At 50.5% G+C, this 27,953-nt stretch overlaps 2 protein-coding genes across 2 annotated transcripts in view; one reads left to right on the top strand and one right to left on the bottom strand.

The window, feature by feature from the left end:
- GRAMD1B (GRAM domain containing 1B) overlaps positions 1-11,639 on the top strand; it is a 131,215-nt gene extending 119,576 nt beyond the window's left edge. The window contains exons 18-20 of the mRNA XM_059488368.1: positions 3,214-3,321; positions 6,099-6,216; positions 7,988-11,639. Of these exons, the coding sequence (XP_059344351.1) occupies positions 3,214-3,321; positions 6,099-6,216; positions 7,988-8,077 (316 nt within the window). The 3' untranslated portion in view covers positions 8,078-11,639. The remainder of the gene's footprint in view (positions 1-3,213; positions 3,322-6,098; positions 6,217-7,987) is intronic.
- Positions 11,640-14,703: 3,064 nt separating this feature from the next.
- On the bottom strand, positions 14,704-25,242 carry SCN3B (sodium voltage-gated channel beta subunit 3). The gene is made up of 6 exons (XM_059488371.1): positions 24,963-25,242; positions 23,397-23,560; positions 21,376-21,601; positions 19,172-19,310; positions 18,005-18,101; positions 14,704-16,958 (listed from the first exon to the last, which is right to left on the bottom strand). The coding sequence occupies exons 1-5, from the start codon at positions 25,015-25,017 to the stop codon at positions 18,038-18,040; spliced, it is 648 nt and encodes a 215-aa protein (XP_059344354.1). The 5' UTR covers positions 25,018-25,242; the 3' UTR covers positions 14,704-16,958; positions 18,005-18,037.
- Positions 25,243-27,953: the final 2,711 nt, after the last annotated feature.

Raw genomic sequence — 27,953 nt, 5'->3', positions numbered from 1 at the left:
TAATACATCTTTTACATTTTTTTTTACATTTTATTTATTTATTTTTACATCAGGGATGATTTTAATGACACATAGAAACTGTGTGTGTGTGGGGGGGGTAATTTAAAACCAGTGATTTAATTGCTGACACACCAGCTGCTATGAGGGACATTGTGCAGAGCTCTCTGGGAGTCACTGGGCTCAGTGTCTGTGAGGATTCTGTCACATCTGGTCAGGTAAAACCTTTTCATGTCTGGTGCTGGGCAGTGATTTTGATGAGAAGCACAGCCAGAAAGCAGCTGGACCCTTGAGAGATGATTTCTGCACAATAAGTAAAGAAGCAGCTGAAGCACGAGGGAGTGGAGTGATTTCATCAGCTCAGCAGCAGGAATTGTTTGGTTTGGGTCTTTCCTGCCACACCTTTCAGGGTTGGTGGGCTTGGACTGGGATGTGCTCTCCAAGTGAGCTGGGAATGGGCTCCTCACGTCCCTGTAACTCAATTTAATACCCAAACTCACTGTTTTTATTGTTCCTTTGCCCTTGGGCTCACAGCAGGCTTCATTTGGTGCTGCAGTGCTCCCTGGGCAGGTGCTGTGGGGCAGAACAGCCTAAAGCAGTGACCCAGGCTTTTCTCACTTGGGCTCAGCTTTTCCTTAAACTCCACCTGCCTTTCAGAGAGGTGGGAGAAGCTGGGAATTCAGGGCTGAAATGGAGCTCAAGTTGAGCTCCTTTCTGTGTTCCCTGCTCCCAGAGGGGACACAGATGCAGAGGTTTGCAGCCAGTGATAAATGAGGTGGGGTAAGGTGCTGCCATGATGAGAACACAGCACAGAGGTACCCAGGCTTTGTGCCAGGCTCCTGCCAGCTTCACTTGGGTCACAGAGCCCTCTGTGGTGTTTCCAGAATATTCCTCTGGCCCATTGCCATCCTCCTGACTGGACTGGTCATAGTGGGCCATTCTTCCAGCAAAATAACTGCACTATGCAGAGCCAGGCACCGGGCTGGCATTTGGGAATCTCTTCCTGGGCAGGAGCAGAAATGCCCCCCTGAGTGGTGGGGGGTGAGAGGAGCTGGGCAGGGCATGGCTGGGGGTGCTCCCAGTGCTGGGGTGGGAATGGGGAAGGGAGGATGTGAATAGTGTGTGTGAGACATTGCCTGCACTGGGAATGGGGAAGGGAGGATGTGAATAGTGTGTGTGAGACATTGCCTGCACTGGGAATGGGGAAGGGAGGATGTGGACATTCTGTGTGTTGTGGTGGAGTTTGCAGGGGTCCCAGGACGAGGGAAGAGATGAGAATCTTGACTCCATGTTTCAGAAGGCTGGTTTATTATTTTGTGATATAAATTATATTAAAAGAAAATGATATGTTAAAACTATACTAAAAGAACAGAAAAAAATATTTCATCAGAAGGCTAGCAAGGAATAGAAAAGAAAAAGAATGATAAGAAAAGCTCCTGACTCTCAGAGAATCCAAGCCATCTGGACTGTGATTGGCCATTAATGAAAAACAACCACATGAGACAAATCAAATATGGACCTGTTGCATTCCACAGCAGCAGATAATCATTGTTTTTCTTTTCCTCTGAGGCCTCTCAGCTTCTCAGGAGAAAAATCTTAGCAAAGGGATTTTTCAGAAAATATCAGGGCAACAGTGTGTGTGTGTCAGTGCCTGCACTGGGAAGGGAGAAGTCTGGATGTGAACACTCTGTGTGTTGTGGTGGAGTTTGCAGGAGTCCCAGGACGAGGGAAGAGATGAGAATCTTGACTCCATGTTTCAGAAGGCTGATTTATTATTTCATGATATAAAATATTATATTTTAAAATACTATATTTATAAAATATATTAAAAGAAAATGCTTTAAATAAAACTAAAAGAAAATGCTTTAAATAAAATTAAAAGAAAGCTTTTTCTTCTCAGGAGAAAAGTCCTGGCAAAGGAATTTTTCAGAAAATGTGATGGCGACTGTGTGTGTGTGTGTGTGTGTGTCAGTGTCTGACTGGGATATAAAATATTATATTTTAAAATATTATATTTATAAAATATATCTTATATTAAAAATGCCTTAAATAAAATTAAAAGAAAGCTTTTTCTTCTCAGGAGAAAAATCCTGGCAAAGGGATTTTTCAGAAAATGTGATGGGGACAGTGTGTGCGTGTCAGTGGAATGGGGAAGGCTGGACGTGAGCACTGTGTGTGTGTCAGTGCCTGCACTAGGAGTGGGGAAGGGAGGATGTGAAAACTCTACGTGTGTGCCAGTGCCTCAGTGGGAGTGAGGAAGGCTGGATGTGAGCACTGTGAGTGTGTCAGTGCCTCACTGAGGATGGGGAATGCTGGATGTGAGCACTGTGAGTGTGTCAGTGCCTCACTGAGGATGGGGAATGCTGGATGTGAGCACTGTGAGTGTGTCAGTGCCTCACTGCAATGGGGAATGCTGGATGTGAGCACTGTGAGTGTGTCAGTGCCTCACTGGGAGTGAGGAAGGCTGGATGTGAGCACTGTGAGTGTGTCAGTGCCTCACTGAGGATGGGGAATGCTGGATGTGAGCAGTGTGAGTGTGTCAGTGCCTCACTGAGGATGGGGAATGCTGGATGTGAGCAGTGTGAGTGTGTCAGTGCCTCACTGAGGATGGGGAATGCTGGATGTGAGCACTGTGAGTGTGTCAGTGCCTCACTGCAATGGGGAATGCTGGATGTGAGCACTGTGAGTGTGTCAGTGCCTGCACAGCCACCTGCTGTCCCCAGGAGCTCAGCTGTGCTGAGGGAGCTTCACCAGCCAGTGCAGGCTCACGGATCCCTGTCTGTCCTTCCTTCTCTCCCCTCTGCTCCTTTCCCCTGCGCTGTCTGAGCCTCCCCCTCCCAGCCCAGTTTGTGTCTCTCTGTTTCTAACCTGCAGCTGCTCCGTCTTTTCTCTTCCCTGCTCCCATTAGGATCTGTTTCAGGTACTGTCTCTCTCTTTTTTTACCACTTTACTCTCCCATCTCCCTCCCTTTCTCTGCATTCAGCACATCCACTCACCCAGCCTGTTCTGTCTGTCTGTCTGTCTGTCTGTCCTCCTGGCTCACACATTTCTTCCACAAGGTGAAGTTTGGGCTGCTCACTCAGATTAAACCCCCACCCACAGCATGGACTGAGCTCAGACACCTTCCTCAGGGCTGGGTGTCTGTCCCAGGTGCTCCTGGCAGGCAGTGGGCTGTGAGATGCTCCTGAAGTGCCTTTTTTCTTGCTTTTTTTGCAGTCTGGTGCTGCTGGTCATTCTCAACATGATGCTGTTCTACAAACTCTGGATGTTGGAGTACACCACGCAGACGCTGACGGCGTGGCAGGGCCTGAGGCTGCAGGAGAGGTACAGCCACCCCTGCTGGGGCTCCCCTTGGGGTTTGGGGGTGTCAGAGGCTTTCCTTCACACCAGAGCTCTGGGCTCTCACTTTTGTGCGAAACAGGTGAAGCTGAAGTGTGCTTTCCCGCCGTGTGCTTTCCCCCTGTGTGCATTCCCCTGTGTGCATTCCCCTGTGTGCTTTCCCCCTGTGTGCATTCCCCTGTGTGCATTCGTGTGCATTCCCCTGTGTGCATTCCCCTGTGTGCATTCCCCTGTGTGCTTTCCCCCTGTGTGCATTCCCCCTGTGTGCATTCGTGTGCATTCCCCTGTGTGCATTCCCCTGTGTGCATTCCCCTGTGTGCATTTCCCCTGTGTGCATTCCCCTGTGTGCATTTCCCTGTGTGCATTTCCCTGTGTGCATTTCCATCCCTGTGTGCATTTCCATCCCTGTGTGCATTTCCATCCCTGTGTGCATTTCCCCTGTGTGATTTCCCCTGTGTGCATTTCCCTGTGTGCATTCCCCCTGTGTGCATTCGTGTGCATTCCCCTGTGTGCATTCCCCTGTGTGCATTTCCCCTGTGTGCATTCCCCTGTGTGCATTCCCCTGTGTGCATTTCCATCCCTGTGTGCATTTCCCCTGTGTGCATTTCCCCTGTGTGATTTCCCCTGTGTGCATTTCCCTGTGTGCATTTCCCCCTGTGTGCATTTCCCTGTGTGCATTTCCATCCCTGTGTGCATTCTCCCTGTGTGCATTTCCATCCCTATGTGCATTTCCCTGTGTGCATTTCCCTGTGTGCATTCCCCTGTGTGATTTCCCCTGTGTGCATTTCCATCCCTGTGTGCATTTCCCCTGTGTGCATTTCCCCTGTGTGATTTCCCCTGTGTGCATTCCCCTGTGTGCATTTCCATCCCTGTGTGCATTTCCCCTGTGTGCATTTCCCTGTGTGCATTCCCCTGTGTGCATTCCCCTGTGTGCATTTCCCCTGTGTGCATTTCCCTGTGTGCATTTCCCCTGTGTGCATTTCCCCTGTGTGCATTTCCCTGTGTGCATTTCCATCCCTGTGTGCATTTCCATCCCTGTGTGCATTTCCATCCCTGTGTGCATTTCCCCTGTGTGATTTCCCCTGTGTGCATTCCCCTGTGTGCATTCCCCTGTGTGCATTTCCATCCCTGTGTGCATTTCCCCTGTGTGCATTTCCCTGTGTGCATTTCCCTGTGTGCATTTCCCCCTGTGTGCATTTCCCCTGTGTGCATTTCCCTGTGTGCATTTCCCCTGTGTGCATTTCCCTGTGTGCATTCCCCTGTGTGCATTCCCCTGTGTGCATTCCCCTGTGTGCATTTCCCCCTGTGTGCATTCCCTGTGTGCATTCCCTGTGTGCATTTCCATGTGTGCATTCCCCCTGTGTGCATTTCCCTGTGTGCATTCCCCTGTGTGCATTTCCCCTGTGTGCATTCCCCTGTGTGCATTTCCCCTGTGTGCATTTCCCCTGTGTGCATTTCCCTGTGTGCATTTCCCCCTGTGTGCATTTCCCTGTGTGCATTTCCCCTGTGTGCATTCCCCTGTGTGCATTCGTGTGCATTTCCCTGTGTGCATTTCCATCCCTGTGTGCATTTCCATCCCTATGTGCATTTCCATCCCTGTGTGCATTTCCCCTGTGTGATTTCCCCTGTGTGCATTTCCCTATGTGCATTTCCCCCTGTGTGCATTTCCCTGTGTGCATTTCCATCCCTGTGTGCATTTCCCCTGTGTGCATTCCCACCATGTGCATTTCCCCCTGTGTGCATTCCCACCGTGTGCATTTTCCCCTGCATTGGAATTTCTTGCCCTATTTGTGCCATTTCTCCTCCTTAGGAAAGGGAATTACTATCTTCCCCATAGCAACCCTGCTATTTCCACACAGATACTTTATAGATACTTTTGATTTTATCTTTTTTGATTTTATCTTTCTCTGGTGCTCTTGGTGATTTTTAGACTACTACAGTAGTTTAGTATTTATTAGTATTTAGGTATTTAATAGTATTACATCCTGGTTGCACAGTGAGATGTGCAAGGGCTGGATTGGGTCACACTTTGAGTTCCTTGTCCCTCTGCAAGCCCTGAATGGACCCAGGAGGAGCTGGACAGTGATGTTGTCTGGTAGATAAATTTGGGACTGATGGAAGAGCTGCATTCAAGTTATTTTATATATCCATATCTATATGTTATATCTATACCTGCACATACAGAGGGGCTGGGAACACAAACCCTGAGAGGAACCCCTGAGGGAGCTGGGGGTGCTCAGCCTGGAGAAAAGGAGACTCAGGGGTGTCCCCATCACTCTCACAGCTCCTGAAAGGTGCCTGTGCTCAGCTGGGGCTGGGCTCTGTCTGCAGCAGCACTGACACAGCCAGAGCACACAGCCTCCAGCTGTGCCAAGGGAAATACAGGTTGGATAGCAGGGAAAATGTTTTTACAAAAAGGGTGATAAAGTTCTGGAATGTTCTGCCCGGGGAGGTGGTGGAGTCACCATGCCTGAGTGTAAATTCTGTACTTACATACTATTGTAGTAGTCTAAAAAGCGCCAAGAGCAACAGAGAAAGATAAATCAAAAAAGATAAAATCAAAAGTATAAAAAGATAAAGTCAAAAGTTTAAAACAAGCCTGGATGTGGCACTGTGTGCCAGGGTTTAGTTGAGGGGTTGGGGCTGGGTTGGACTCGATGATCTTGAAGGTCCCTTCCAACCTGGTGATTCTGTGATTGTGTGAAAGAGAAATCTCTGTACAAAGTGTGATTTTCTGAGCCTTGCCTGTGTTTCTGTGGCAGGTTACCCCAGTCTCAGACAGAGTGGGCCCAGTTGCTGGAGTCCCAGCAGAAGTACCACGACTCCGAGCTGCAGAAATGGCGCGAGATCATCAAATCCTCCGTGATGCTCCTGGACCAGGTGAGACTGCCCAGCTGCAGGCAGGGCTGTGCCCAGGGTGTCCCTGTGTCCTCCCAGTGCTGCTCACCATCCTTCAGCACCTCCTGCTTCCACCACAGCCCCTCAGGTGTGCCAGCTCCTTTAGACCCATCTCCTGCTGCTGGTGGGTGCCACAGGGCTGTCAGGGGGCTGCTCTGTCCCATCAGAGGGGTCCATGCACACCAGGGAGAGAACCCTACAGGGCCAAAAAACCTCATGTGGGCGCTTCTGGTATCTAATCTGTCATCCCAGTTTGGAGAACAAACTGGTTTTAGCTGAACCCTGGATTTGTGTGCAGCTTTCAGGGAGGAAGGGGACAAAAATTTCATAGTGTGAGTCCAGGAATTTCAGGGTGCTCCCTAAAAAGCACACAGGGCTGCTGAGAGCATCTTCCTTATAAATCCAGGAATTTCAGGGTATGATCCCTAAAAAACACACAGGGCTGCTGAGAGTATCTTCCTTATAAATCCAGGAATTTCAGGGTATGATCCCTAAAAAAAACACAAGACTGCTGAGAGTATCTTCCTTATAAATCCAGGAATTTCAGGGTATGATCCCTAAAAAAAACACAAGACTGCTGAGAGTATCGTCCTTATAAATCCAGGAATTTCAGGGTATGATCCCTAAAAAACACACAGGACTGCTGAGAGCATCTTCCTTATAAATCCAGGAATTTCAGGGTGTGCTCCCTATAAAGCACACCAGGCTGCTGAAAACACAGCCAGAAATGAGAGCTGCTTCCTCATAAGTGCAGAAATTTCAGAGTTTGCTCCCTAAAAAGCACACAGGGCTGCTGAGAGCATCTTCCTTATAAATCCAGGAATTTCAGGGTATGATCCCTAAAAAGCACACAGGACTGCTGAAAACACAGCCAGAAATGAGAGCTGCTCCCTCATAATTCTGGAAATTTTTGGGTGTGCTCCCTAAAAAGCATACAGGGCTGCTGAGAGCAGCTTTGTTATAAATCCAGGAATTTCAGGGTTTGCTTCCTAAAAAGCACACAGGGCTGCTGAGAGCTGCTTCCTCATAAGCCCAGGAATATCAGGGTGTGCTCCCTAAAAAGCACAGAGAGCTGCTGAAAACACAGCCTAGAAATTAAAGCTGCTTCCTTATAAATCCAGGAATTTGAGGGTGTGCTCCATAAAAAGCACACAGGGCTGCTGAAAACACAGCCTAGAAATTAAAGCTGCTTCCTTATAAATCCAGGAATTTGAGGGTGTGCTCCCTAAAAAGCACACAGGGCTGCTGAAAACACAGTGCAGAAATTAAAGCTGCTTCCTCATAAGTCTGGGAATTTCAGGGTGTGCTCCCTAAAAAGCACACAGGGCTGCTGAAAACACAGGCCAGAAATGAGAGCTGTTCCCTCACGAGTCCCTAAATCTGAGCTGCTTTCCCCTGAGAGAGAATTTAGGGAATGCTGATCCATGTCCTTATCAGACAGTTCAGCAGCTCACCTGGATGTAGATAAGGACAAATTTGAGCCTCTTTGGCTCCTCAGCACTGTCTTGGTGGTCACACAGGAGTTTATTCTTAACCTCCTAATTCTGCTCACCCCTTCTGGAAAATGGTGCTCCATATTCCCAGTTCCAGCCCTGATTCTCTCCCCTCAGTTTGGGGTTTTAAATGGGCCTGACTCCCACTCTCAAAATCACAATTATGGTATCAATACTTGGAAAAAAAGGAAAAAAAAAGGAAAACAAGGAGTTGTCTCCTCCAGGGTAGCACCACAATGGAGAAATCTCTTCTTTTGCAGATGAAGGATTCTCTAATAAACCTCCAGAATGGAATCGGGTCCAGGGACTTCGGGTCAGATCCAGAGGAGAAAAGGAAACGTTTCCATTGACAGGCAGGAATGCAGGAGGCCAGAGGACGGTGTGCAATATGTGTAAATAGGATATATAAATATATATATAAATATATATATATATATATATACAGATATAAATATATATATTATATACAGATTTTAAGAGAAAAAAAAAAAAGAAAAAAAACCAAGAAAAAAAAAAAGCCTAAAGAGGGGAAAGAGTGACCTCCAACACTGGCTGAACTGGAGGGGCTCTGGGAGTGTGGGGTGTGTGTGAGGGAGGGCTGTGCTCTCCCAGCACTGGGGTGTGCTTAGGGCAGTGCCCAGCTCTGCTCCCTGAGCCCGTGCACTGCTCCTCTGTAATATTGCTGTCTGTCTGTCTGTCTGTTCTGTTTCTGTTGTCTCAAAGGGAAGCATCAGTGTGAGTGCCCCCCACCCCCTCCCTGTGCATGGAGCTCCCTGCTTTGCTCTGCTACCCCCCAAGGGGACACTGTCACCCCCTCACCTGCTGGCACACAGGGTTGGCAATGCTGCCAGTGCTGGCAAAGCTGCTTTGGAGAGCAGGGGGAGCTGCTGTGGTTCTCTGGAGGGCAGAGCCCCCTGGCAGGATTTTGGAATTTGCTGTCAGGCTGGCTCAGAGAGCAGAGCACAGAGCTGCAATCCCTTCCACAACCCCCCTGTGCTGCTCCTGCCCCCCAGGTGAGTGTGACAGTGTGACAGTGTCCCCTTTACCTGTGCTCTGCCACCCCTGTGCTGCAGGTCTGCATCGGTGCTGGAATCACCACCCAGATTTAAACACAAAACCAAAATTAGGATGGATTTGCACACACTCCCACCACCCGGCTCAGCAAATCTCTCTCCTGTTTGTTCACCCAGCCCTTGTCTTGTTAAATCTTGTTAAATCTGGAAAAAAGGGGGAAAAACAACAGCTTCCTTTCCTTGCCTGGGATAAAGTCACATAATTGTATCTATGCAGCAACAGCCATCACTGTGCATATTTATGTGGCTGCATCTGTGGAGCAACAAGGCTTCCAAAAATCCAGGAGAGGTCAGGAAGGGCCACAGGGAGCAAGGGAGGGCAGGAAAAGGGCAGAGCTGGCTGTGAGGCACACACACCAGCCCTGGAGGGCAGCCAGGTGCTGGAGCTGCACTCGAAGACAGCCAAATGTTCATTTTGTGCTCTTCTGGGGGAGAATTCCAGACTCCATTTGCAGCCAGGTGGGGAAGAGGGGCAGCTTGGCTGTGTGTGCAATGCACAAACTCCACAGGGACTGCAGTGGGGGTGAGGCTGCTCCTTGGAGGGTTTCATAAAGGATTTGGCCTCTTCCCCAGCCAAGTGGATGAGGGGAATGTGATTTTTGCACCTTCTGAGTGGCAGGAGGGAGGCAGCTGCACATCCCCAGTGGGGAGATGGTGCAGGTGTGACTCCTCCAGGATGAATAATTGGTCTCACACCATTCTGTAGCACAGAATATCCTCAGTGCAGCCTGAGGAAAACCCTCCAAGCTCCCCCTTCCCAATGGATGCAGGAGTAACCTGCTGATTCCTCCCCATGCCCCACACCAGATCCCATGTGCAGGAGCATGGATGGAGCCAGCCCATCAAAAGGACATTTCAGACATTGTGACAGCAAGCTCCAGCTGGGGAAAACCAGACAGTAATGGCTATTTATGACTATTTATTTAATTTAATGCTGCTGACTACTGTACTGCTCTCTGGCTTCTCTCCCAGGGAGGCTGCTGAAATGGCTGCTGTACCATGAAATTGAGGTGCTAGGGCCTGGGGAGGGATTTCTGGGGCTCATTTTCCCCACTGTGACTTGCCAGACTGCTCCAGAGTCCCCCTTTCCCCTTTACCCACTCCCACAATTACCAAGCACACAGGATCCCCCTGCTGCTGGGATTTCCCTCTGCTAGAATTGAATTCCAAGCTCCAAGCAGGAGACACAGAGGAAGCCCTGGGATCCAGGAGAGAGCACACTGAAAGGGGAACCTGGAATGGGGGGTCTCCTCCACCTGGAGACAGAGAAATCAGAGATAGATGCTGCTGATCAGTGTTTGCTGCTCACATTCTCTCTGTTAGGGAGGCAAGGAATCCTTTTTCTCACCCTAAATCCTTCCTCCTGTGCAGATTTCCACTGCAGGCTCAGGATGTTCCCTCAGGCTGGGCCCCAGAGACAGAACTAATTAAAATCACTGTTTTAAATCACTGTTTAAAGCTCTGTTAATCAGGCCAGGCAGCTGTAGCAATCCCAACACTGATATTTGTCCTACCTGCACATTAAAATGTTTTTTTTTTTTTTTAATTGTTTGTCACCTATCCTGGCACTCAGCAATGTGAAATCCTCCAGTGGGAGCACAAGGGCACCAAGCAGAACCTGTCCTTCACACTGAGGGAGGTTTCTCTTTGGGGCTTTAGGGATTTTAGTTTTTTCCAGTTATTTCTTTTTCCCACTTGGCAGCCTTGGAGTTGAATGGGATTCACAATCTTGTTTTGCCTCTTAATCTCTCACAGTAGTGATAAAAGGGGAAAAGCAAGGTCTTAAAGCACTAAGGGTGAGGGTTTAGAGAAAACCTTGGAGTTTTCAGTTCCTCTGGAGAGCTGGGACAGGAATCAGCTGCCCCTGAGCAGTCCCAGCTGACATTAACTCCCAGGTCCATTCCTGCTGGAGCCAGTTCTGGATTCCATTTCCTGGAGGGATCAGTGACACTTTCTAGGAGTGAGAGGCCTGGGTGATGTTACAGAGGGTGCTGCTTCCCCAGCTCTCACACCAGGCAGGGTTTGGCTTCTCCCCTTGCTCACCCACCACAAACCCCCCTGGATTCTTTCCAGGTGCATTTCCCCTCCCAGCCTGACCCTTCCACCTGCACAGCTGTGGGGTTTGGTTTGCAGGAGCTGAACAACCACCAAAACAGGGAATTTTTAAAGTATTTTCATTTTTTAAAAGGCATTTCTCCAGCCAAGCATGCACAAGCAATGCCAACAGCTTGTAGCCTAATTCCTGCTAAGGAAGATGCTTTCGGTTTGATTTGCAGGAGCTGAACAACCACCAAAACAGGGAATTTTTAAATTATTTTCATTTTTAAAAGGCATTTCCCCAGCCAAGCATCCCAAGCAATGCCAACAGCTTCTAGCCTAATTCCTGCTAAGCAAGATTCTTCCTGTTGGGAGAAGGGGGAGCAGGAGGCTCTGATCCACCAGTTTGTGACACAAACCTTGGCACAGCCTCACCCCTGATAAATACACACCTTAGCTTATCTTGGAGCTCTGGCAGCTGGATTTGAGTCCTGGATCAGTGCAACCAGGCATTTCCTGAGTGGATACCGGAGGTTTCTGCCTGTGAAGCCTCTGAGGGACCAAACACCAGGTGATTCCAGGTGGAGCTGCCCAAGGCAGGGGCAGAGAGTGAGTGTGGGAAAATAAAAGGCAGAGAGGCATTTGCAGTGGAAGGAGTTGCTGCGGGTTGACAGGATAATGAGGTTTTGGGTGCTCTGCACTCCAGGCACTCCTCAGTCACCAAACTGTGCTGTGAGCTCAAACTGACTGAACCTGGCTTGTGTCTGAGCCCTCCCTGCCTCCCTGGAGTCCTTTGGGAGAGGAGAGGAGAGGAGAGGAGAGGAGAGGAGAGGAGAGGAGAGGAGAGGAGAGGAGAGGAGAGGAGAGGAGAGGAGAGGAGAGGAGAGGAGAGGAGAGGAGAGGAGAGGAGAGGAGAGGAGAGGAGAGGAGAGGAGAGGAGAGGAGAGGAGAGGAGAGGAGAGGAGAGGAGAGGAGAGACACAAGCCTTTGCTGTCCCCTGAGCTGCCTGTGTGACACAGAGGCTGCATTTACACCTCTGGCTGCTGGATAATTCTAAACCAGAAACTTTCGGCACAGGAAATGTCTCCAGTGCAGAGTGACCCTGGGCTGGCAGAGAAAAGGTCTGGGAGCACAAGGCTTTGCTGGATTTGGAGCCCTGAAGGCACAAAGCTGCCTCTGAGATAACAGGGCGTGTATTCCCCTCTAGGAATGCTAATCCTGGAATGCTAATCCTTGTCCTTATCAGACAGTTTCAGCAGCTCACCTGGGTGTAGATAAGGACAGATTTTCAGCCTCCTTGGCTCCTCAGCACTGTCCTGGCAGTGACATAGGAGTCTGTTCTTACCTTTATGAAACAAGGTAGAAATTTCTTTTCCAGAGAGTGGCTGGAGACGCTTTGGGTCAGGGTACTGGAGACCTTTTTTGTTTGCTCTGGTGTGCTGCAGCAGCTGTTCTCCCCAGGAGCACAGAAACAAACTCCTGATGTACAGCTGGAACTGTCTGCTTCCACATTCCACAGAAAATCAGTCTTAAAATCACTGTTGAAAGCAGCAGTGCCTGGCTCAGGGGGCAGCTCTGTCCTGTGTGCCCAGGCAGCTGCTGCCACCCCCAGCTCTTGGCAGATGAGTGCTTTGTGCACTGCCTGCTCAGCTCCAAGGGGCTCTGCCCACAGATCTCACTGACACAGCCCATGGCACAGCCCTCTGGGCTCTGGATTTGTCCTTTCAGCCTCAGCACCACTTAAAATACCTGGCAGGGACTTGCTTAAAACAAAGCTCAGAACAGAGATTCTGGGACAAAAGCTCCTGAGGGAAATGGCTCAAAGGGCACCTGTGCCAGGGTAGCTCCTGTGTTCTCTGGTTTCTGTGGCTCACACAACACCTGTGCCAGGGTGGTTCCTATGCTGATTTTCCAGCCATTTCCCCACTGGACATGCTTTGATTTCTGTGGCTCACAAAACACTTGTGCCAGGGTGGTTCCTGTGCTGATTTTCAGTCTGTTCCCCACTGGAGATGCTTTGAGCTCTGTGGCTCACAGAGCACCTGTGCCAGGAGGGTTCCTGTGCTCTCTGAGCTCACACAGCACCTGTGCCAGGGTGGTTCCTGTGCTGATTTTCAGCCTGTTCTCCACTGGACATGGTTGGAGCTCTGTGGCTCACTGAACCCTGTACCAGGGTGGTTCCTGTGCTCTCTGAGCTCACAGAACATCTGTGCCAGGGTGGTTCCTGTGCTCTCTGAGCTCTGTGGCTCACAGAACACCTGTGCCAGGGTGGCTCCTGTGCTGATTTTCAGTCTGTTCCCCACTGGATATGTTCTGTGTCTCACAGAACATCTGTACCAGGGTGATTCCTGTGCTCTCTGAGCTCCGTGGCTCACAGAACACCTGTGCCAGGGTGATTCACAGAATCACAGTGGCTCACAGAACACTGCCAGGGTGGTTCCTGTGCTGTCTGAGCACTGTGACTCACAGAACACTGGCAGGGTGGCTCCTGTGCTGATTTTCAGTCTGTTCCCCACCAGACACGCTGTGATCTCTGTGCTCTGCAGTCTCTCCAGCACGAGTCTCTCTGTGCCATAAATCCTCTCTTTTCCCACATGTGCACACCGGCCAAACACTCTCGTGTCTCGGGTGACTGTGATTGAGGCCATTCCCTGATCTTGGCAGCCAGCATGGGCTTCTCTTAGCATGGATCCATGGCATGCCATGCCCTCCTCCTCTCCCACACGTTTTGCAGTGCTTGCTCTGGCTTCTGCCTGTCCCCTCCCACCTCTGCTGCTGGACAATCATTACCTGTGTCATAGATGGTCTGACCTGGTGCTGTCCCTGCCTGCCTTCCCCTCCTGCAGTCTGTATGCTCCTCAAGTGAATGTGTTTTATTTTATTTTATTTTAATTTTTTTTTTCAGTAGGGAAAAGGACTTCCTTCTGCTGAAGGAGTTATATTTGCACATGGCTCGGGGAGGTTCCTCCTCTGGCCGTTTCTGTTACCTCACTCATTTAGGCCAATTCCATTGCTAACGTTCAAGGCCACCTTCCCTGACCCCAAACCCTGAGAGTAGGTAGGGAATGAACCCCGATGTGGAGCTGCCCAGTGGAATTGGGATTTGGGGGAGCAGCTGATACAGCTCCATCCAGCAGGGAGGTGGAGCCCGTGCCATGCACGTCATCCCCATCTCCACATCCCCACCTCCTGGGAAATGGCCCTTGGAGAGCAGGGATGGAGGCACCAACCTGGCTCTGGGCTGGATGTGGAGGGAGGGAAGAGCAGCAGAGCAGTGGCAGCACCACAACCTCGCAGGGGCAGCCTGGGACATCACCATTCCTGTGGGATTCCATCTCCCACCAGTGCTCCAGGGCTGGAGAAAGCTGCTAAAACCCTGGGGCGCGTTCTCCCCTCCTGGGTTTTGTTCTCCCTACCTGGGTTTTGTTCCCCCCACCTGGGTTTTGTCCTCCCACCCTGCTCCTGTAGTTCCTGGGATGATGAACGAGGCTCTGCTCTCCTCAGCACAGCACAGGAGCAGCTCCTACAACCACCACAGGCACTGCATCCCTGCTGGAATCCCCTCCAGAAGCAGGGGGCTGCTGGCTGAGGTGACTCTGGGGTGGGTGGGGGAAGGATTGTGGGTTTGTTTTAGGACTTGTCCCGACTGTCAGAAACTTTGCGCTGTGCGCAAAACAAAAACAAAAAAAAAAACAAACATAAAAAGAAACGAAAACAAAAACCAACCCGCGGTTCAAAGCGATACTGGAACGTGCTGGAATGTAGGAATTGTACAGGCTCTGCAGCCAAACTCTGTGTAAGTAGTTAGTACCATGGAAGTACGGTATCAATTAAAAAATCTATCCAACAACCAGCGTGGCTCTTGGTTCTTTTTATTGTCCTGCCTGTTCCAGAGTCTCCTTGCTCATTCCATCACACACAAAGTCTTTGTCAGGACCATCTCTTCCAGGTCTTGAAGAATCACCAATTTTAAAATTATTATTCCTTTTTCCCTGCGAGATTCTTGAGCAGAACTTTGCACCCTGTTTCCTCCTGCTTGGAACACCACGTGGCAATGTCACCTCTGTCTGCAGGAACTGGAAAAGTGAAAGATTTGTCCAAAAAAAAGCATCCAGAAGATGCCTGTGGGACTCAGGGAGGTGCAGGACAAAGGGACGGCCCTTCTTTACCACCTGAGGTAGCTCTCAAGAAGTTCTTGGGTTCACTCCTGCTTTGATTTAACAGTATGACACCAGAGGGTTGTCTGTGGCTCACAGGGAATGAGGAGCAGAGCTGGAGTTGTGTCCTAAAATTCACCTAAAATGGGCTCAGAGCCGTGGGCAGTGCTGGAAACCCCAGAGTTACAACTCAGTCCCTCCTCTGTTGAGTTCAGGATTCTGCCAGGCAAACTGGGATAGGGAAAAAGATTGCATCTAGCTGAATATTCCTGGATATCCCTTTTGGGTGTTCCTTTTGGATGTCCCTTTTGGATATCCCTTTTGGATGTTCCTTTTGGATATCAGGATTTTGGAACTGGTGCCAAGACTGTGATTGTGCTTCATCTAAAAAATGTGCTCCCCTTGCCAGGCTTGGCTCCGGGTTTGGGAGCAATCCTACTACCAAGATTGCACTGGAGTAGTTGGCTAAAGTTGACACCCACTCTAATAAAAGGGTTTTGAACAAGTTCCAGTTGGAAATTGGCCTGAGCCTGCCTTACAAATGGGGTAATTCCTGTGATTTTTAGCCAGCACATAGAAAGCAGCAGGACAAAGCAGAGGGGATCCCGTGGGTGGGTGGGGAGCATGCCTGGAGTCACGAGCACTTGGAGCCACTTCACAAATGGAGCAGAATTTGTCAACTCAGTTGTCAACAAAGCAGCACAGGCTCCACTGCAGCAGGGATGTCACAGCTCTGCCATGCAACAAACCCAAACCCTCCCCACCTGGTTTTACAGCACCATTCCACCCTGGCCAATGGTTCTGCCTTTTCCTCCCTTCCAATCCCAGCTGTTGAGCTCAACTGATCTGCACTGAAGGGCAGAAAACAATTTTTATTCTGCTTAACCCTCAGAAAAGGTAAGTTTACATAGGAAAGATGGAATTTGCAGGGTGATTCCTGGGCACCAGAAGATCATTTAGGATTAATCCAGACTATTTATACTGGTGATTAATTACCTCAAGAGAGAATTAGGATTAGTGGGAAAAGTCGCTGTTTTCTGCCTATCCCTCTAGACGGTGCTGCTACAGCACCAGAGAACCATCACAGTTATAAAACTACAACCATTTTACTCAGCTGTGAGGGCTTTGCATCCTATTTATTTCTCCTGCCTACCAGCATGGGGCTGCCTTCCTTTTTGGGGTTTCCCAGGAAAAGGTGGATCAGTACCTTGTCCTGCTGCCTTGCCAGGTGTGTCAGGTTCCTCCTGCTGTGCCGGGCAGGTGGAATGAGGGCTTTGACACTTTGATAAATGACAGGGACACAGGGGTTTCTTATATTTACATCATCCTGCTTCCCAAAGTAGGAATATTTCATGCTCTGTATTCTCAATTTCCTCCAAAGTGTGAACATGACAGAGACCTGTTCTCCCTATTATACATTTCCAAGTTTAGTGTGTTACAGTCCTCACCCTACTCTGCTTGTGCACGGACAGCCTAAATTCTAAATTCAGAGTGACTCCATTAATTAATTAAATTCTCCCTGTTTTAACACCAAGAAAACTGCTTGGGCCACAGTATGTGGTGGAATAACCCCGTAAGAGATCCTTGTTCACACTCCTGCAGCTCAGAGCAGCGTGCCGTACATACCCTTAACCTCTGCAGTGGAGAAGTAGCACATTTAGCAAATGAAGGTGGTGGTGAGAGCAGCTAAGGAGTGACAGGTGACATTTACAAAGCCATTGAGGTGATGGGGGGACTGAGAGTCGGGGAGGAGCCGTGCTGCCCACACCCATTTGCTCAGCATGCTTCCACAGAGGAGTCCTTCAGCACTGGGCTGGCAGCTCAGGTGGGTCACAGGACCAAAGTCAAGGCTGTACAGAGTCCAAATGGGAGAGAATTTACACTTCCCCCTGCTCCTCCTTTGACAGCGCAGAGCTCCCCTCAAAGCTGGCTGGTGTGGCGTGGTCCTTCTGTCTTCAGAGCCCCTGCAAGGGAGACAATTCCTCTTGGAGCTCACAGGGGTGAGGGTGGAGTTAGCACAGGAGCTGACCGGAGGTGAACGAGAGGGTAAAAGATCCAGATTTTAATCTGTTGCACACAAATTCTGTCAGGACCCAGGACATCCCTCTGTCTGTCCTGAGCAGCCCAGACCCTGCCAGGGGGCCCAGAGACCCTGGCACAGAGCCCAAAATGCCCCCGTGGGCTTGATTATGACCCATGGAGCAAATTACCAACCTTGTAAGAAGATCAGCAAGCCACAACAATTTAGATAGAATATTAGTGAAGTTATCATGGGTGAAAATTTGATTTTTTGGGGTTTTTGGTATGGAGTTCAGGAGGCAAGATGAAGGAATCTGGGTGTGTCCAGCCTTTCTCCTTCTTCTTCTTGGCCTCCATCTTCTGCTGTGATGGTGGCACTTTTGGATTGGTTTAGTGAAGAAGCTCACTGTCTCACATGGGTGATAGGTATTGGGAAGTGATTGCAAACATTGTACAGGTAGTTTTTAGTATAAAGATATAACAGTGCCCTGGGGGCAGGCAGAGTGCCTGGAACTGCCCTGCTGGATGGACCTTGGCAGGGCAGGAGAAAGTTTTTTATAGATAAGGAACAATAAACAACTCTGAGACCGAGAACTGAAGAGCCCTGACTCCTTCTTCAAGCACCAGGCTGGGAAAAGAGACTTTCGAGCTTTTCTCAGGGTCACTCTGACCAGCTAAAGATCCCAACAAAATTCCTTCCTAGCACGTGTTTTCTTTGGAGACAGAGCCCTTACAGCTGCCCTTGTGCAGGGGAAAGTGAAGTGAAGATTCCCAACTCCACAGCAAAAGATAAAGGAGGCATAAATACATCGTGGCCTGTGTTGGTTTGGGTTTCAAGCAATACAAGCACGCCTAAAGACACCTGTGTGGCTTCTGAGGTTTCTGGGGAGGCTCCAGGGGAGCACAGCCACGCTCCAGGAGCCTCCAGCCCCACCACAAGGAAGCTGAGGGGTGGACAGACACAAGGAGTGACCGCTTGTCCATGACCCACCTTGGTGCCGCTCACTGCGCTGCCTCCCCTCTGCTACTCCTCCACAGGCACAGCACAGTTCTCCTTGTTTTCCGATGGAATTGCAAGGTAGTCTGTCCTGTAGGTGGGGGGAAGGAGGAAAGCACACAGTGTAAAGGCCAGCTTGGGTAAACTCACCTTTGCTGAGTGCCTGGAAGCATCTCTGAGGTAACAACATCACCTGTGGATGCTCACAGAGGGAAACTCCTGGGCACAGGCAGGAGCAAACACTGAGTCTTCCCTGCTCCAAAATCCTACACAGCCTGCCTTCCTTGGTACAAAGAGTGCTCCAATCCCAGCCAAGTGTGTGGAAAGATGGGAATGGGCCAGGATGAAACCAGACCTTCCAGGAGAGCATCTCCACATGGCCCAAACCTGGAATAGTGCTCACTCCCTGCCAGGTGTGTGGTGCAAGGGGCACAGTGCTGGTGCTCCTAAACGCTGCAAGGGCTTTGGGCAGAGCAAACACCAACCAGCCCATGGCACAGCAAAGTTCATCTTCCTGCAGCCTTCCAGCATGTTTGAATCACTACTCACTCCATTGATCTTTGTTGCCCTGTTCTTCTAAAGTTCTTCTAAGCCTTCTGATGTTTACATTTTTGTAATGGAGTTTCTCACACACTTTTTATGTAAATGATTGCTTTGCATTCCTTTCTGGAGGAGGAGAGAATTGATTGCTGGTTTGACCAGTGAGGTTGGAGAGGTGGCAATTTCATCCTCTAATCCATGGTCACTTTTGGAATTCTATAAATATAGTTCTATAGTTGCAAAAATTCTATAGTTGCAAATAAACTATCCTCTTTTTTGCCTTGGACATTTCAGAGTGCAAGTGTCATTCATTTCATGTCATATTGCCACAGACCTTATTGATGATTTCTGGCAAACTACACAGGGTCTGTCCCATGTTGTGGACACACTACAGGCCCAGGTTCCTGCTGGTACAGAACCAGCTCCTTGGGGTTTTACAGTAGAGGAGGTGAGGCAGAAGGAATTAGTATTACACAATTTATTCATTCATCAGGAAGAAAAAATCACCAATTTGAGACCTGATTGTCCTGTGCTAGCACCGGTCTATGCACATCTGAGAGCTCTGGGACGTGTGAGGAGCTCCTGCAGAGCTGATCTCATCTCCAGGGGTTCCACACTTACGCGTTTTCCTGGGCAGCCTCCTCTGCCTTGGACACCTTCCTGTAGCAATAGATCATCTCAATCAGCAGCCACAGCGTGAGGAACACCAGCAGAATATACATCATAATTTCTGAGATGACAGAGGTGAAGTCTTCTCCAGCTGTGAATAAAATGAAATAACCCCTGATCAGTGCCATGCAGTTCCATGGACATTTCCCACCTTTCTGTCATCCTTCCTAACCCTCCTTGCCAGAATCTCCAGGTGCTGTGAGGGGGCAAAAGGGAGGGACCTGCAAGAGGCAGGGATGGCAGAGGGATCCAACATGCACAGCCCTGCCTGTGCCATCCCCACATCCTCAGGGATTGCTCACCTATCTCATCCTCAGGGTTTGCTCACCTATCTCATCCTCACGCTCTGTTCCGCACTGGTGTTACTCGGCTCTGTTGTGCCACCAGTGATTTGTAAAGGATCAAAGCATCGAGGTGCTTCAGGGGGAAAGGGCAGACAAAAGGGCTGAAATCTCCCGGCCCTCTCTGGAGAGAGCAGCAGAAGCCCCTGTACTGTCTGCAACATACAGCACTGAACCCAGCAACACCCAGAGGAGCAGAGAGACTCAGGAGCACCACAGAGGGAAGGAGGAGAAGGAGGAGACTGGCATCAAAATGGAGAGCCAGTCGTTGTTCCAGGAGGGAGGGGGCGGCAGCAAGGAATCGCTGCAGCTCCCTGGGAAAGGCATCGCTGTAACATCCAGAGCTGCCATCAGAGGAGCTGGAAACCTCTGCTGGAGCCTGCTCAGCTGTGCCCAGCTGTGCCTAGCTGTGCCCACTGTGCCAGGCCCACCGTGCCTTCCCACACTCACACACAACGAGCCTGTGCCCACAAACAGCCTCCAGCCAGCAAACAAGCCACAGGTTTTTCCTCCTGAGCTGTGTTTGTCAATGCCAAACTCCGAGTCCTCTCCTGCAGCGCAGTGACAAACTCTATCCACCATGGTGACAACACCCACGGCCAGTGACAACACAAAACACCCTCCTACCCTCATCCACCACGGTGAGGTGGGTCATCCTGGCCGGGAACAGCAACCACACAGGTTCAGGGAGTTCTGTTGGAGCTGGTGCTGCATTCAGAGGCCTGTGGGCCAGAATAAAGCTCTGCATCCAAACCCTCCATCAGAACTGACTCCTTTCCTTCACCATCGCCTTAAAGCTTCTCCACAGAGGGAAACCTGAGGAGCAGCCCCTGTTATGGGGGAAGCTCCATCCCAGCACCACCAGAGCTCCTGCAAGCCTGGACTTGTCCCCACGGGCCCAACTGCAGCACCCAGCCAGCCCAAAGTGTCTGTGGGGTGAAACACCACACACCCAGCCAGCCCAAAGTGTCTGTGGGGTGAAACACCACACACCCAGCCGGCCCAAAGTGTCTGTGGGGTGAAACACCACAGTGCCGCTGTTTGGTTCAGCAGCAGGGCCAGACAAGCTCAGGCATGTCCTGTCTACAATATTGGTAATTATTCCAATAGATCATCTTGGCCAGGGGAGAACAAAACATAAAACACCCTCCTATCCTTCTCCACCACGGTGAGGTGGATCACCCTGACCAGGAACAACACAAAACAGCCTCCTACCCTCCTCCACCATGGTGAGGTGGATCACCTTGGTCAGCAAGAGCACAAAACACCTTCCTACTCTCTTCCACCGTGGTTAGGTGGATCACCTTGGTCAGTAAAAGCACAAAACACCCTCCTACACCACGGTGAGTGGATCACCTTGGTCAGTGAGAGCACAAAAACAGCCTCCTATCCTTCTCCACCATGGTGAGATGGATCACCTTGGTCAGTGACTGCACAAAACAGCCTCTTACCCTTCTCCACCATGGTGAGTAGATCATCCTGACCAGGGACAGCACAAAACACCTTCCTACCCTCTTCCACCACGGTGAGGGGAATCACCCTGACCACGGACAGCACAAAACACCTTCCTACTCTCTTCCACTATGGTTAGGTGGATCACGTTGGTCAGTAAGAGCACAAAACACCTTCCTACCCTCCTGCACCATGGTGAGGTGGGTCACACTGACCAAGACTGCCCTAAACACCCTCCTACTCTCCTCCACCATGGTGAGGTGGATCACCCTGACCAGAGACAGCACAAAACACCCTCCTACCCACTTCCACCACGGTGAGGTGGATCACCTTGGTCAGTAAGAGCACAAAACAGCCTCCTACCCTCCTCCACCACAGTGAGGTGGATGACCCTGGAGCTCTGGAAGAGCGGCCGGTGGATCTCGAACTCGAACTCGCGGGTGATGTTGCAGGTGTAGATGCCCGAGTCGTTGAGGGTGACGTTCACCACGGTGATGGACACGTCCTGCATGTCTTTGCTGCCGTTCCACTGGATCCGCCCGCTGAAGCGGCTCGGGAACTCGTGGTTGGTTTTCCTGTACTCGTAGATCTGTGAGGGAATAAACATAAAGGGATATATAGATCTGTGAGGAACATAGATAGATAAATATAGATAGATCTATGAGGGAATAAATGGATTTATAGATCTGTGAGGAATATATATATATATATAAATATAGATAGATCTATGAGGAAATAGGAAATAAATTGATATATAGATATGTGAGGAATATATATATATACATATCTGTGAGGAAATAAATTTAAATGGATATATAGATGTTTGAGGAATATATATAATGTATATAATGTATATAATGTATATAATGTATATAATATATATAATATATATTATAGATATTATATGTATTATATATATAATATGTAATATATGTATGTGAGGAATAGATAGATAGGTAGATAGATAGACAGATAGATAGATAGATAGATAGATGAATCGATCTGTGAGGAAATAAATATAAAGAGATATATAGATCTATGAGGAATATATACATATAAATATATGTATATATTCCTCAAAATCTGTGAGGGAATAAATATAAAGAGATACATAGATCTGTGAGGAAGATAGATAGATAGATAGATAGATAGATAGATAGATAGATAGATAGATAGATAGACAGATCGATCTGTGAGGAATATATACATATATACATATAGATAGATCTGTAAGGAAATAAAGGGCTCTGCTGGTTAATCTCTGCCTTGGACAGCATCACACCACAAGCCAGGGGCAGCATCCCCCTCCAGCTACACTCAGGGATGTTCTGAGCTCCCTTGGTAACAGCAGCTATTCATATTCCATCATCCTTTGCCTCAAAGTATCAGGTGACTTTACAAAAGACAGGAAAACGAACGATCAGGAATCCAATATCCCCATCAGAGAGGGAGAAAAACGAAGTCACAGCAAAACACAGATGCACATGGACAAAAAAAAATCAGCAATGGGACAGAACACTGGGATTCTTCATGCCCAGCAATGTGTCTGAGAGTCACTGCATGTCAGATCCCCTGAGGAAAGAGCCACAGAGCACCCACAGTGAACACCAGCAGCTCTTTTTGGGAAGCCCTGGGGTATCCAGCTGAGATGGAAGTGCTGCAGGACCGATATGGCAGTGTGACATTCTGGCTGACCACAGTCCCACCATGACCTGTGGTTGGTGTTCTTTGGGTTGCCACTGGCAAATGGATCCCCTGGGGCACTGGGAGTGAATTCCCACCTCATTCCTTAGCCTGGTCCCTTTAGTTCTCAGACAGGAGGAGAATATTGTCATCCTGCTCAATCACAGCCACTGATTTAATGCTTCAGACTCAGATAAAATAGCTAGAAAGAAATGTGCACTCAGCCTTTATCTAGTTCTCCATTTCACCATTCTCTCTTGAATTCCAGCTGCTCCTCATCTGTCATATTTCCATTTTGATTCACTCTGAAAATCAATTTTACCTTTTCCTGACAGGGATCCAAAGCAGCTCCCGGAGATCCTCCCACAGTTGGGATAACACTGCTTTCTCTGAGGCAAAAAATAAGTAAATCCTGCCCTGCAGATTTATTTTAATTAATTTCACCTCCAAAAAAAAACAGCTTTGAGATTCAGAACAGGTTCAGACAAGGGTGCCAAGGGTCAGTTATATTTGACATCCTCAGGTACTGGGCTTGAGGTATTGAGGGAATGGGACTGGAAATTGGCACTGATTAATCTACAACCCAAATATTTGACCTCAACAACTGATTGCAGCTTTTCCTGCCAGGAGTTCGTGCTGTGCCCAGGTGTGGAAATGGGATAAGCAAGGAAAGAAAGATAAAGGACTCCAGTCACACATACAGGCTCATCCTTCCCCCCGTTGGGCCTGTAGTACCATTCCACCACCGTGCTGGCTGTCACCTCTTCCCTCTTCATGCAGGAGATGCAGAGCAGCTTCATGTCCGTCCCTTGGACAGCCTCTGTCTCAGATGGGACTTCCACACACACCGAGGAGCAAAATCCAGCTGGGGGAGAGGAGCAGCAGAGAAAGAGGCGTCAGGACAGAATTAGAGAAGCATCAGTTATTCACATCTTGGCATTAATGTCCCTAATGGAAAATGGCTTGATTTATTGCTAGCGCTGTCTGATAACAGATTAAGTCTCAAATGTTAAATTTTACCAAGCTTCCTTCTCCTGAGATATCAATAATTCATAATAATTAACAGAGGGTGATCACTTCAGACAGATTCACCTCTCCAGCATCTGCTTTGCCACAACTTTCATCCTTCCCTGGTAATTAATGCCTCTTTAAAGGCATTGTTCATTGCCTCCCATGCATGCTGGGCATGCCCCTGTTAGAGCAGCAATTACAGTCTGGGATGAGGGGAAGCCCAGAATTCCAGAGTGGAGGAACAGTTCGCTCTTTGTGCTAAGTTGGGAGGTCTGGAGGCTTTAGTTCATCCAAACTGGGAGGGTCCAGCACCCTTCCTGTTCATGGGCACCACTGGGAACCAAGGGGCTTGGACAGGAGTGAATTTGGCAGCAGAAGGAGTTATTGATTTCCCAGGCATTCCTGCTCAAAACGCTTCCAATCAGAGCTGTGCTAAGGCTGGCAACTCTCGAATGCTGCTCTTGCAAAGAGGACAGAAATGGTTGCATGTGAAGCCACACGCTGGAGCAGGAAGGAATCGTTTCAGCACCACATCTCCGAGCAAATCGCTGCTGACATTTGTCCCCCGGGCTAAACAATCCCGGGCTCTGTCTGTCCAAGGCTGTCTCCAGAGCCCAGACGCTGACTTTGCTGGCTGCTCCCTCCTCCCCAGCCTCTGAGGCACCATTAACCCACTCTCTCAAGCAACATATTATCTATCCCGGGACTATTCCTGGAAGCAGCCTGGTTCCAATTCCCCCGTACTACCAGCTCCACGCACAGCAGCAGCTTCCAGGGAGAAATAAGGAAAAGCTCCTGGATCCTGCTTTGCTCTGAGAAACGAGATCTGTGCACACAGACAGGCACCCACACACAGGGCTGAAGGCACACGCACATCGAATGTGGCAAAACCACCCAACCCCTTCTCGCGGCAGGAATCAAACTGCAGCTGCAATCGATTGATTAACTCCAGTTTACACAGACTGCACGGGAAACGGCACTAAAGCACCTCTTAATGGGCTGCACACCCTCCCCGAGGCAACCCGATGTCAAATCGCGCTGCAAACCCCGGACAGACAGCAAACAGCGAGGGACCAGCACATGCTTTGTGCTCGGCACGGAGGTGTTTTCACTCCCTCACACCCACACCAACTCCGCACGAGCCTAATCCCCTTCTCCCCACAACAAAAGCCGCACTCGGAGGGCAGGCTGGGAGCGAGCATCCTCCCTTCTTTCCAGCGGCGCTGGGTGGGAGAGGGAGCGGCAGCAGCACCTACCCCAGAGCAGCAGGGCGAGCGCGGCCGCGCAGAGCAGCCGCGGCAGCGCAGCCATTGTTCGGAGCGGGGCCGGCGCTCAGGCTCCTCGGCAGGATCCTCTCAGATGCTCTTGGATGCTCTTAGATGCTCTCGGATGTTCTCTGATGCTCTCGGATGCTCTTCCCCCGTTCGCCGCGCTCCCGGAGCAACAGGATGCCGGGCGGGGAGCGGCCGGGCGGGCGCGGTCCGGGGGCTGCGCTCGGCCGCGGGGGCGGCAGCACCACGGACAGAGCCCGAGCCCTAGCCCGGTGCCTGAACAGAGCCCGAGCCCGGAGCCCGGAGCTTGCACAGAGCCCGATCCCGGAGCTTGCACGGAGCCCGATCCCGGAGCTTGCACGGAGCCCGAGCCCGGACAGCTCCGCGGCTCCGCGGGCGCGGCCGGCGCTGCGCAGGGCGCGGGCGGAGCGGAGCGGGAGCAGCGCTGGATCAGCAGCAGCGTTGGATCATCATCATCATCATCATCATCACCAGCAGCAGCAGCAGCAGCAGCAGCAGCAGGTGCCCCGCGCCGGGAGCGGCTCCGCGGGGCGCGGCCGCGGCGCTTTTGTTGCGCGGGCTGCGGAGCGCAGCGCCCGGCGGGGAGGATGCCTGGCAGGATGCTTAGGAGGATGCCTGGGAGGATGCTTAGGAGGATGCCGAGGATGCTGGAGCAGCCCGGGCGGGGGGCACGGCCGGCACATGCGCGGCCGCCTCCCCCGGCCCCTCCCGGCTCAGCGCAAGCAGCCCCGGGCTCCGGTGGTCGCAGCGCCCAGCTCGGCTGGAGGCATCGCACAGAGGATATCACATCAGCACGGAGTGTTAAGGCTTTGGAATGGAGCTCAAAGCTCAGTCCCACCCCCTGCCATGTGTGGGGACAACTCCCACCAAGCCACATCCAACCTTCGAGCACGTCCACGACCTCCCTGGATGCCCTGTCACCGTGTCACAGCAAAGCATTTCTTCCCAAAATCTGAATTTCCCCTCTTTCCATTTGTACCCCTCGCTCCTTGTCCTGTCTCTACAGATCAGCATCACTGTCCTGCCTCCAAAAAAAGCCAAGGGGCCGGGGGGAATGGGGGGAGTTATCCCTGCAGGGTCACAGAAAGGCCTCTGCTGCTAATAAGTTTAATACTAACATTTGCACAGCTCTGAAGGTCACAGTTGGAAATACTGGGAAATCCTCTTGCCTCATGTTCCTGCCTGATTCCAGGGAATTTAATGCCAGCAGCAGGCTGGGCTTTCTCTCCTTGGACAGGGGCCACCGTGCCCTGGAGGGCTGCTCCAGCTTTGAAGGTCACAGTGGGCAGAGAGGAGGAAATGAAGCTTTTGTTGCATGTGCTCCTTTTAAAGCACCTGCAGCTCCGCACACAGCACAACCGATTGAGTTAAACCTGAGGATGGCACAGGAGTGGCTGGCAGTGCCAAAACTCAGCGTGCAGGTGGCCAGAGCCACCCAGAGGTGTTTGCAGGCAGCAGAAACATCAGCTCCAGCTGTGCTGGGGCTCTCAGCTGGGCACACCCCACTGGTGTGGGGCACACACGTGAGATCAGCTCCCTGCACTGCTGGAGCGAAGCAGGCACAGAACAGAGCCAAGGCTTTTCCTAGACATCACCTAATTGTGTTTGTGTCAGCAGGCTGCATTCATCATCTGCCAGCGGCCACGCAGAGCAGCTGCCTGCACGTCACCCTGCCCAGAGAGGCTCCAGTGGCTGCTCTGAGCCATTCCCAGCCAGGGACACCCTCCTGCTGCTCCTGCTGCTCCTGCTGCTCCTGCTGCTCCTGCTGCTCCTGCTGCTCCTGCTGCCTGCACAGGCAGCTGTGCCCTGCTCCAGCCCACATCCGATGGGATTCCCCAAATCTTTGCCGCCTGAGGTATCCCAGCAGGGACTGGCCAAAGCCACATGCTGGCTGTCAGGTTGTTCTCACCGTCCCTGATGCTCACAGGCTTCTTTGGGCTCCTGTGCACTCTTCCAGCAGCCCACCAGAAGAAAATAAATCTATTTAATGGAACCAGGTGTGGCCAGGGAGACCTACAGCTCGCAGGGTGCTGATGCCAGCGTTCCATCCCCCCCTTAGAAATCATCCATCATGGATACAGAAACCTTAAAATCTGATTTTCACCTTAAAATCTGATTTTAACCTTAAAATCTGATTTCAAGGTATCACAGCAAACGTGATACCCAGAGCTGCATGAAGGACACTGAGCCATTTCTTTTGTCCCATTGCCACCTGTCATCACCACAACAGCACAAAGGGAAGGGCAGGTTGAGCCACAAGGATTTGCTCCAACCCCTTCTGGAACAATCCATGCCATGCACAGCAGATGAGTGATGGGGACGGGTTTTTTATAGCCCCAGGAGCTGCTGGAGAACATCCCTGGCTCTGTCTGTCCTCTGGCAGCCACCTGTTCCACAGAGCTCCACGGAAATCAGAGCTGTTCCCAGGCACCAGGTGCCCTGGCAGGACACAGAGCAGGGATCAGCAGGGCTGCACTGTTTGTGCTGCTGCCGCTCCAATTACATCTATTACAGACAATCCTGCCAGGGAGGAGACTCAGGGGCCAAGAGGATTAAGAGGAAGCAGCAGCTCGACCACACTGACTCAGCCAGAGCTCTGACTGACCCCCAGCCCCTGCTGCTCCTCAGGTAGAAGCAGAAACCTTTGCTCCTCTAACCCCAGAGCCTGCCTGCCAAACAATCCAATGGCAAACAAACATCCTGAAAAAGTAATGAGCTTTCCCTCAGAATCACTCATGTACCAACCTCAATGACTCCATTCCAGACCAGCCTTGTAGCTGCTATTTAAAGGAGGGAAATGGGGCCCTGAGGTGGGGAAAACCTCTGGTGAAACTGGCCTTGGGTTTGGGTGGATTTTGAAATGAAAAGTCACAGGTCAGGGAGGTCACACCCTCTTCCCCAGCTCTGGAGAAGTTTATTCTTCACCTCAAACCTACCACAGACAAGACCCAAGGT

The sequence above is a fragment of the Ammospiza nelsoni genome, chromosome 24 (assembly GCF_027579445.1).
Source record: "Ammospiza nelsoni isolate bAmmNel1 chromosome 24, bAmmNel1.pri, whole genome shotgun sequence".
Lineage (NCBI taxonomy): Eukaryota > Metazoa > Chordata > Aves > Passeriformes > Passerellidae > Ammospiza > Ammospiza nelsoni.
Note: the sequence above shows the minus strand (reverse complement) of the source record. Positions and strands in the feature narration are given on the sequence as shown.

Excerpts from the sequence above, each read along its gene's own strand:
- SCN3B (XM_059488371.1), bottom strand. The coding sequence starts at position 25,017 with ATGGCTGCGCTGCCGCGGCTGCTCTGCGCGGCCGCGCTCGCCCTGCTG. Across the intron at positions 21,602-23,396 it reads ACGGGGGGAAGGATGAGCCT|ATCTACGAGTACAGGAAAAC; the intron begins GTATGTGTGACT and ends ATTCCCTCACAG. Across the intron at positions 19,311-21,375 it reads CCTCACTGTGGTGGAGGAGG|CTGGAGAAGACTTCACCTCT; the intron begins GTAGGAGGCTGT and ends TTTTATTCACAG.